At 69.1% G+C, this 10,409-nt stretch overlaps 1 protein-coding gene across 1 annotated transcript; it reads right to left on the reverse strand.

The window, feature by feature from the left end:
* Nucleotides 1–74: 74 nt before the first annotated feature.
* AURANDRAFT_51955 (hypothetical protein) lies at nt 75–1,983 on the reverse strand (the record flags this gene model as incomplete). Its single annotated transcript, XM_009034480.1, has 2 exons — nt 75–799; nt 929–1,983. 2 exons carry the CDS (start codon nt 1,728–1,730, stop codon nt 75–77), a joined length of 1,527 nt encoding a protein of 508 aa, XP_009032728.1.
* Nucleotides 1,984–10,409: the final 8,426 nt, after the last annotated feature.

Genomic DNA, 10,409 nt, shown 5'->3' on the forward strand with positions numbered 1-10,409 from the left:
AGAACTCGACGAGAGCGATCGATCCGTCCAAAAATCAGCCGAATCGACTTCGATTTGACCGAGCTAGAGAATTCTCAAGTTTGGCCCCGACGTCCCAGCTCACTGGTTGATTTGCACACAGCGTCGAACCACGCCGCGTCCGCGTCGACCCCTTCCAGGAGCGTCTCGACGGCGTCGCGGTCGCCGGCGCCGGCGTCGCTCGCGCCGCCCCGCGAGCTCCGCCGCGCGCCGACGCGGTCCGCCGCGAGGCACGACAGCCGCGCGCGCGCGCGGTCGAGCGACCGCCGCGGCGCGGGCGCCGCGTCCGGCGCCGGCCCGGGGCTCGCGGCGCCGCCGCGCGCCGGCGCCGCGGCGAGCCAGGCGTGCTCCAGGAGCGCACCGACGTCGGGCCGGTGCTTCGGGTTCCGCTCGAGCGTCTCGGCGACGAAGAGCTTCGCGGCCGTCGAGATGCCGACCCAGTCCTCGTTGTCGTACGCGACGCGGCACTGGGCCGTGCAGGCGAAGATCTCGCGCGCCGTCGCCTTGCGGTCGAGGCAGAAGGGCTCGCGCCCCGTGAGGAGCGCGTGCGCGACGACGCCGAGCGCGAAGACGTCGCACTTGGGGGTGGCGGCGCCGTCGGTGACGAGCTCGGGCGCCATGTAGCCCGGCGTGCCCCGGAGCACCCAGGGCCGGGGCTCGTCGCCCGTGTCCTCCACGGACGCCGCGAGCCCAAAGTCGACGATCTTTAGCGGCGCGCCGCGGGCCAGGGACGCGTAGAGGAGGTTCGCCGGCTTCACGTCGAGGTGGACGACGCCGGCGCCTGGGCAGCGCAAGAGTGATTCAACGTCGTTTCAACGTGAGTGTTCCGCGCGCGCGCGTTACGGAAAAAGCATCCACGCTTCGAGACCGTTCCGAGAGATGATCGCTCGTCCAAAAAGTCAGCCGAAACGAGTGGAAAATGGCCGAGATATGAGCCTTTGAAGTTGGGAATTTCGCTCTCTTGTGCTGCCCTGGCCGGCGCCGTGGAGCGCGCCGAGGCCCCCCAGGACCTGGCGCACGGCGCCCGCGCAGGCGGCCTCGGAGTAGGTGCCCCGCTCGACGATGCGGCTGTAGAGGTCGCCGCCGCTGCAGAGCTCGAGGACGAGGACGCACTTGGGACCTCCCGCGTCGCACTCGAAGGCCTCGAGGAGCCGCACGACGTGGGCCGTCGCGCACTCGCGGCCGACGCGGCGCATGAGCTCGAACTCGCGGCAGGCGACGCGCTTCTCCTTGGACGTGCGGAACGGCAGCGCCTTGCCCGCGCGCCGCGCGCCGTCCTCGCCCGCGACGAGGCGCACGACGCCCTGCGCGCCGCGGCCCAGCACCGCGCCGAAGCGGTAGCCGGACCCGACGCGCGCCGTCGCCGCGCAGGACGACACCGCGGCGACGAAGGCGTCGCGCGCCGCCGCCGCGGGGAAGCGCAGGTGCGCCGCGGCGTCGGCCGCGACGACGGCCGCGGCGAACCCTCCGCCGAAGAGCCGCCAGCCGTCCGCGCGCGCGGCGCAGGCCCCGCCGATGCGGAAGTCGCGGAGCACGCGGACGGCGCTCTCGGCGCCGGTCACGGGCGCCTCGACGCGCACGCGGCCCTGGCGCACGCGCACGACCGCCGGCAGCCACTCGCCGACGTAGGACTCGAGCAGGCCCGCCTCGCCCTGCCACCACTCGACGTCGTCCGGCGCAAAGTCCGCGAAGCGGTGGAAGCGAGCGGACATGGTGGTTGTCGTTGCAGGTCGCTAGCGTGGATTACGAGAGCGTGCGCCGCGCATTGCGCGCGCTCATTGCAATACTGCTCAGAGCTTCACAGCAACATGCTCTGGAATGCATGATCAACGTGGGCTAAATGTCACGCGCGCGCGCGCTCGTGCTTTGTCGCTGCTCTAGATCTGGAGAGTGCGGTGCAAAGGCTCCATGGGCGCGAAAGAAGCTTGGCCTCCCAGTCTATGATCTTCTTAATATTGCACTCAGATTTATTTCCAGGCGCAAGGGCCTCCTGCGTTGTAAATGAACTTGGCCCAGTCCGGGCACGACTGAAGACCTGAGTCAACGAACGCGTCCCCCATATCAGACACCTGCGACGCGTCCCAGGCGTCGATGTCCTGGCTGAAGGCGGAGGCGTTTTTGAACATACTGTTCATGTTGCCATTCTTCGACACGTCCCAGTCGCCGATGTCCTGATTGAAAGCAACGGCGTTAATAAACATCCAGCGCATGTCCGCCGCCTTTGCCACATCCCAGGCGCCAATGGGCTGATTGAAAGCGACGGCAGTGTTCAACATATCTTGTGTATAAAACACCTTCGACACGTCCCAGTCGCCGATGGGTTGGTTGAAGGCGGCGGCGGGTCCAAACGTCCCGTATGTTCTCGTCACCTTCGACGTGTCCCAGTCGCTGATGTCCGCGTTGAAGGCGGAGGCGCCTCGGAACAGGGAGTCGATGTCGGTCACCTTCGACACATCCCAACCTTTGATGTTCGCGTTGAAGGCGGACTTCAACGCGTTGTTGAAGAACGTCGCGGACATACGCGTCACCGACGACACGTCCCAGTCGCCGATGGGTCTGTTGAAGGTGGGAGCGTCCCAGAACGTGCTGCTCATGGTTGTCACCTTGGACGTGTCCCAGTCGCCAATGTCCGCGTTGAAGGCGGCGGCGTCCTTGAACGTTCCGTAAAGGGTCGTCACCGACGACGTGTCCCAGCCTCCGATGGGCGCGTTAAAGGTGGAGGCTTCGTAGAACGCGCTGTCCATGGTCGTCACCTTGGACGTGTCCCAGTTGCCGATGTCCTGGTCGAAAGCGGCGGCGTCGCGGAACGCGTAGCGCAAGTTCGTCACCTTCGACGTGTCCCAGGCGCCGACGTCCTGGTTGAAGGTGGCCGCGTATCCGAAGGTTCGTGTCATGTCCGTCACCTTAGACGTGTCCCAATCGCCGATGTCCGCGTTGAACGTCTCGTCCGTGCTTGTACAGTCCGCCCAGTCAGCGCGCCCGTCCATCCAGCCCTGCCGCACGCAAAACTGTAGGGACATGTCCGTGACCTCCGACGTGTCCCATTCGCTGATGTGCGTGTATTTGGCCTCCGCGCTCGTCGAATTGTCGAGCCACTCGCCGACCGCGGTCCTGAGGTCGTCGTCCGTCGGAGAGTACGTCGCGTCGATGCCGTCGCACGTCGCGCTGGCCGGGCACTCGAGGCACTCGTTGTCGTCGACGTACTTGAGGTCGTCGCACTCCGTCGCGTTGGCGCCGTCGCACGTGAAGCCGGTCGGGCACTCGAGGCACTCGTTGTTGTCGACGTACTTGTTGACGTAGTCGCACACGGCGTCGACGCCGTCGCACGTGGCGTTGGCGGGGCACTCGAGGCAGACGTTGTTCTCGACGTACTTGTCGACGGCGCACTCCGTCGCGTTGGCGCCGTCGCACGTGAAGCCGGTCGGGCACTCGAGGCACTCGTTGTCGTCGACGTACTTGTCGACGGCGCAGGCCGTCGCGTTGGCGCCGTCGCACGTGAAGCAGGGAGCACTTCGGTTAGGGTTAGTAACCGAAAACCGTAAAAAACCGGCTTCGGTACGGTTACGGTCAGCCCCCCCGTCGACGCGGTGACGGTTCCGGTACGGTTACGGTTTTTACACGGTTATTGGGGCTCTAGGACGGTTCCGGTTACGGTGAGATCCGGGGCCGTCCGGTTACGGTGCCGGTGACGACGCCCGTCCGAAAACCAGAGAAGAGTTGCCGTCCGTCGGCCACGGGGCCGCGAGGACGGCGTCGACGCTGCGTCCCCGTACGCTCTCGAAGCCTGTAGTGCGCACATTTATTACAAAAAAGTGCAATCATCATTTATATCTTCCGTAAAAACAGCTAACGAAAAACGCTGCCCGAGCTCGCCGGAGAACAAAAGACGACTTCTACGTTTGAAATCAAATCATGGTGAACACGCTCAAGGGCTTCCGCAAGTGGCGGTCGCTCAAGGGCAGCGACATGGCGGCGCTCATCGGCAAGCGCTCCTCCGTCATGGGCAAGTTCTGGGACGGCTGCTCCAAGGACGACGAGGACAAGCTCTACCCGTGCGTGATCAAGGAGTACGACGACCGGAAGAAGATCGCGCGCATCGCGGCGCTGCAGCAGATGGTGCGCGTCGAGATGATCGACGACGCGGCGGTCTACAACGAGGAGGAGGGCCTCTGGATCGCGCTCACGATGATGTCCGAGTACCACGCCGCGCACCTCGCGGCCAACCCGCCGGCTCCGGCGCCCGTCGAGGAGGACTCGCAGGCGACCGAGGACGAGCCCGAGGCCGGCGAGGAGGCCCCCGTGCCTCTGACCAAGGAGGAGGTCCGGCAGAAGAAGGCGCTCGCCGCGTCGCGCAAGGCGTCCGGCTTCCGCGTGTGCTTCACGGCGCCGCAGCTGGTCAAGTACGTCACGGAGAACAACGGCAAGTCGCTCCTCGCCGTCAACAAGTGGACCTGCCTCGACAACTTCACGGCCGGGGACCCGCCGTGCGGGCGGATGCTCATCGACGAGCGCGGCACGTCGACGGGGCGGCTCAGCGGCCACATCGAGAGGTGCCACCCGGAGCAGTACAAGATGATGCTCCGCTCCGGCGAGACCAAGGCCGGCGGCAAGACCATCGTGTCGGCCGACGGCTCCCTGATCACGCGCCTCAAGTTCGAGGACGCGTTCAACTACCACGTCGACTGGGTCTCCATGTGCTACACGGACGCGGTCCCGTTCCACCGGGCGAAGACGCCGGGGACGCGGCGCTTCGCGGCGTCGCTGCGGCCGGGCTACGTCCCGCCGACGCGCGACACTTCCATCAAGGTCCTCGCGGTGATGGACGAGCTCATGACGGAGGCCGCGGACGCGAAGATCAGCGCGCACGTCCGCGCCGTGGGCGGCGCCTGCGTGAGCTGGCAGCTCGACATGATGACGTCGTGCGGCGTCGCGTACGTGACGCTCAACCTGTCCTTCGTCGACGACGAGAAGAGCGGCTTCGTGCACAAGAACGTGCAGCTCGCGTACGAGGAGTTTCCCGAGGGCCCCCACACGGGCAAGAACATCGCGACGTGGATCGCCAACACCCTCGCGCTCCACGGCATCGACATCGAGAACGTCGGCGCGCCGACGATCGACGGCGCGGCCAACGGCAAGCGCGCGATGAAGATCCTCAAGCTCGCCTTCCGCATCTGCGCGTTCCACCAGGGCATGCGCTGCGTGCACTACGCGCTCCGGCCGCTCGCGTTGAAGGCCATGTTCAAGGTCTTCAAGAAGCTCGCCTTGTACACGACCAAGGAGTCCACCAAGTTCAACGAGGCCATGAAGGCGGCCCAGCGCGCGTGCGGCATCGTCTCGGAGCCCCAGCCGGCGCTCAACATGCTGAACCCGGCGGACACGCGCGCCGACGGCGCGGCGACCATGCTCGAGCGGGCCATCGAGATCGAGCCCGCCCTCCGCATGACCCTCAAGAAGACCCACGCGGACCTGCGCGGCGACGAGATCATCGACGGCGAGCTCGACGAGGCGGCGGTCGAGGAGACGGCGTCCATCGTGTCTTCCGACGACGAGGATTCGTCGTCTTCGGACGACGACGACGACGAGCGGCCGAAGCTGTCGAAGAAGAAGGCCATGGACGAGGCCAAGCTCATGAAGCGCACGCCGACGCCGGCGCAGTGGAACCTGGCGCGCCAGATGCTCCCGGTGTTGCTCAAGGTCAAGGAGTTCAACAAACTCGTCCAGTACAGCACGGTGCCGACGACGGACCGCACGCTGCCCATGGCGCGCCAGCTGCTGCGCTCCCTCGAGAAGAAGTCCTGGTCCGTGCACGTGGAAGAAGAACTCGGACGGCGTCTACTCGAAGACCTTCGTGCAGATCGAGTCCAAGGATCTGCTCCCGGAGGTCCGCGAGGCGATCTCGATCATGATCAGCCAGGTGAAGGAGCGCTTCTTCGCCCCGGGCATGGTCACGGACCGCGACATGATCGCGCTCCACATGAACCCGCTCGTCAAGGTCTCCGACGTGTTCGGCGGCGGCTCCGCCGGCGACGCCGCCTCCAAGGCGGCCACGCAGCTCTACTCCGCGTTGTACTTCGAGACGTCCGCGCGCATCGGCCGCCAGGCGGGCGAGAAGACGAAGCTCTCCGAGGTCGAGAGCAACCGCACGAAGCGCAGCAAAGGCGAGAAGTCGCTCCTGGACCAGGCCTTCGACGATCTGGACGGCAGCAGCGACGACGACGCGTCCATGGACGTCGACGCCTGCGAGATGACGTGGCTCGACGAGCTCCGGTCGACGCCCAAGAAGGAGAGGAAGGACCGCTTCGAGTTCAAGGCCGGGCTCGACGGCGAGAAGCACTTCAGCGCGCTCCAGTTCTACAGCAAGCTCCGCATGCGCGCGCCGGTCCACGCGGCCATGGCGCAGCAGATCTTCGCCGACGAGGCGACGGAGGCCGTGTCGGAGCGGTCGTTCTCGATCCACAGCCTCTACACGAGCAAGCTGCGCAAGGCGCTCCAGGGCAAGGTCATCGCGCCCATGCTGCGCTGCAAGGCCAACCACGACCTCTTCTTCGAGGAGATCAAGGCGAAGATCTACGAGCGCTACTTCCGCAAGTACCGCAACAACGTCGACGCCTTCCCCGACTGCGTGCCCGGCTCCAAGGACGACGCCGACGACGACGTCGCCAACTGAGCGCCCAGCTCGCGCTCCAGCCGAACATTGATCGACGCGCGCGAACCCGCGGCCCGCATCTCACGGCCGCGCCGCGTCGAGACGGGCGTCGTGCCCGCCACGTCGCGCACCGGCGCCCCAAGCGCCGACGCCGGAGCTGAGTCTGGAGAAATCGCAGCGGGCAACGTCGGCCCTGGCAGTCGGCCCCCTGCTACGGTATGCTCCCCCGTCTGGACCTCGCGGCCTCCGAGTGCGCAGCGTCCCCGATCGAGAGCCAAGCTCCGCGGGCCGCGTCAGGAGCCAAGCTCCGCGCCAGGGACGTCTGGGCCCCTGCAACAGGGACGAACCCGGCCCCTCAAAAGGAGCCCCCCCGGGGCCCGGTGCGGCTTTAGTGGGCCCCCCAGTGCCCGCGCCCGCCCAAGGCAGGCGCGTAGGCGGGGTGCGTCGCCTAATGCGCTAGAGAGAGATCGAATACACGCGCGCGTGGCCCGCGTTGGAGCCGGCGCCGTCGTTCCTGATACGCCCCGACGGCCAGCGCCGTGCCGTCCGCGCTCAGCGACACCGAGTAGCCCGACTGGTCGTGCGCGGCCTCGCCGTCGACGTCGTCGCCGCGCTGAACCCACGTTCTCGACGGAGTCCCACGCGAACACGCGCGCGTGGCCCGCGTAGGAGCCGGCGCCGTCGTTTCCGTACGCCCCGACGGCCAGCGTCGTGCCGTCCGCGCTCAGCGACACCGAGATGCCCGACTCGTCGTACGCGGCCTCGCCGTCGATGTCGTCGCCGCGCTGCTTCCACGTCTCGTCGACGGGGTCCCACGCGAACACGCGCGCGTGGCCCGCGTAGGAGCCGGCGCCGTCCAGCGACACCGAGTAGCCCGACCGGTCGTCCGCGGCCTCGCCGTCGATGTCGTCGCCGCGCTGAACCCACGTCTCGTCGACGGGGTCCCACGCGAACACGCGCGCGTGGCCCGCGTTGGAGCCGGCGCCGTCGTTGTAGCGCGCCCCGACGGCCAGCGTCGTGCCGTCCGCGCTCAGCGACACCGAGTATCCCGACCAGTCGTCCGCGGCCTCGCCGTCGATGTCGTCGCCGCGCTGAACCCACACCGCGGGCGTCGGAGAGACCGACGGCGCGGGCGTCGGGCTGGTCGTGGGGGCGGCCGTCGGGCTGGTCGTGGGAGCCGAGGTCGGCGCGCCCGTGGGGGCGGCCGTCGGGCTGGTCGTGGGAGCCGAGGTCGGCGCGCCCGTGGGGGCGGCCGTCGGGCTGGTCGTGGGGGCGGCCGTCGGGCTGGTCGTGGGAGCCGAGGTCGGCGCGCCCGTGGGGGCGGCCGTCGGGCTGGTCGTGGGAGCCGAGGTCGGCGCGCCCGTGGGGGCGGCCGTCGGGCTGGTCGTGGGAGCCGAGGTCGGCAGGCCCGTGGGCGCGGCCGACGGGCTGGTCGTGGGAGCCGAGGTCGGCAGGCCCGTGGGCGCGGCCGACGGGTCGGCCGTGGGCAGGTCTGTGGGCAGGTCCGTGGGCAGGCCCGTGGGCAGGCCCGTGGGCAGGCCCGTGGGCGCGGCCGTCGGGTCCGCCGTCGGGTCGCCCGTCGGCGCGGCCGACGGGTCGGCCGTCGGCACGGCCGTGGGCCCGGCCGACGGGTCGGCTGTGGGCCTGGCCGTGGGCAGGTCCGTGGGCAGGTCCGTGGGCAGGTCCGTGGGCAGGTCCGTGGGCAGGTCTGTGGGGACGGGCAAGACGAGGGCCGTGGGCTTGGCCGTGGGCAGATCCGTGGGCAGGTCCGTGGGCAGGTCCGTGGGCTTGGCCGTGGGCTCGGCCGTGAGCTCCATCTCGAAGGAGGCGTCGCCGTCGGTGACGGCTCCGGCGTCGGCGACGGAGCGCTTCTTCCGGCACTGCTTGTCCTTCCACTCGCAGCCCTTCTTGCTGGTCCTGCGCGACGGCTTGCAGTCCCGCTTCGCGTCGATCTCCTTGCACTTGACCTTGCGGCACTTCGTCTTCTTGTAGCTCCACTTGCAGAAGTTGTGGTACTTGGACTTGTGGCACTTCTTCTTGGAGGCGAGCGACGCGCACGCCTTGCGCTTGCCCTTGCACTTCTTCTTGTGGTGGATCCAGGAGCACGTGTCCTTGTTCGCGGCGTTCTTGCACTCCTTGCGCTTCTTGATGGCGGCGCAGAACTTCCGCGCCGCGAGGTTGCGGTGGTACTTGGACGACTTGCGGCCGAGCTTGGAGTGCTCGCCCGCGACGATGCCGTCGCGCTTGGAGTGCTCGCCCGCGACGATGCCGTCGAGCTTGGAGTGCTCGCCCGCGACGATGCGGTCGAGCGTGGAGGACTCGCGCTCGAGCTTGGACAGCTCGGTCGCGAAGAAAGCGTGAACAACCGACGAGACCATCGGCGGCAGGTCCTTGACCAATGCCGATTCCTCGACCAGGCCGGCCTTGCTTGCCGCGGGCTCCGCGGTCGGCTTCTTGTCCAGCTTGACGCCCCCCGCCGCCGTGGCGAAGGTGAAGGCGCAGGAAAGTACGGTCGCGCGGATGATGACGTGCATGGTCGAGATTGCGGGTGCCTGCGGGGGAATCGACGCGGTTCCGCGGCGACGATCGACGGACGAGGCGCGCGAATCAGGGGTTGAAGACCATTCAGGCACGTCCGCCGACGGCCGGGAGGCCGGCCGCCGGCCGCGCCGCGGAAGAGCGAGTCGCTCTTCGCCGTCGTCGAGGTGCCCGCCGCGGACCACGCCGCCGGCGGGCGACGAGGTCGGAGGCCGGGCTTCCATGCGCTTGACGTGCACCGAGGACTCGAAGACGTAGCGGAGCGGGTCCCGGCGCGCCGGCCGCCGGCCGCGCCGAGTCGCTCTTCGCCGTCGTCGAGGTGCCCGCCGCGGACCACGCCGCCGGCGGGCGACGAGGTCGGAGGCCGGGCTTCCATGCGCTTGACGTGCACCGAGGACTCGAAGACGTAGCGGAGCGGGTCCCGGCGCGCCGGCCGCCGGCCGCGCCGAGTCGCTCTTCGCCGTCGTCGAGGTGCCCGCCGCGGACCACGCCGCCGGCGGGCCGCGAGGTGGGAGGCCGGGCTTGCATGCGCTTGGCGTGCACCGAGGACTTGAAGACGTAGCGGAGCGGGTCCCGGCGCGCCGGCCGCCGGCCGCGCCGCGCAAGAGCGAGTCGCTCTGCCGCGAGGTTGGAGGCCGGGCCTCCATGCGCTTGACGTGCACCGAGGACTCGAAGACGTAGCGGAGCGGGTCCCGGCGCGCCGGCCGCCGGCCGCGCCGCGCAAGAGCGAGTCGCTCTTCGCCGTCGTCGAGGTGCCCGCCGCGGACCACGCCGCCGGCGGGCCGCGAGGTCGGAGGCCGGGCTTCCATGCGCTTGACGTGCACCGAGGACTCGAAGACGTAGCGGAGCGGGTCCCGGCGCGCCGGCCGCCGGCCGCGCCGCGCAAGAGCGAGTCGCTCTTCGCCGTCGTCGAGGTGCCCGCCGCGGACCACGCCGCCGGCGGGCCGCGAGGTCGGAGGCCGGGCCTCCATGCGCTTGACGTGCACCGAGGACTCGAAGACGTAGCGGAGCGGGTCCCGGCGCGCCGGCCGCCGGCCGCGCCGCGCAAGAGCGAGTCGCTCTTCGCCGTCGTCGAGGCGCCCGCCGCGGACCACGCCGCCGGCGGACCGCGAGGTCGGAGGCCGGGCTTCCATGCGCTTGACGTGCACCGAGGACTCGAAGACGTAGCGGAGCGGGTCCCGGCGCGCCGGCCGCCGGCCGCGCCGCG

The sequence above is a fragment of the Aureococcus anophagefferens genome (assembly GCF_000186865.1).
Source record: "Aureococcus anophagefferens unplaced genomic scaffold AURANscaffold_1, whole genome shotgun sequence".
Taxonomy (NCBI): domain Eukaryota; class Pelagophyceae; order Pelagomonadales; family Pelagomonadaceae; genus Aureococcus; species Aureococcus anophagefferens.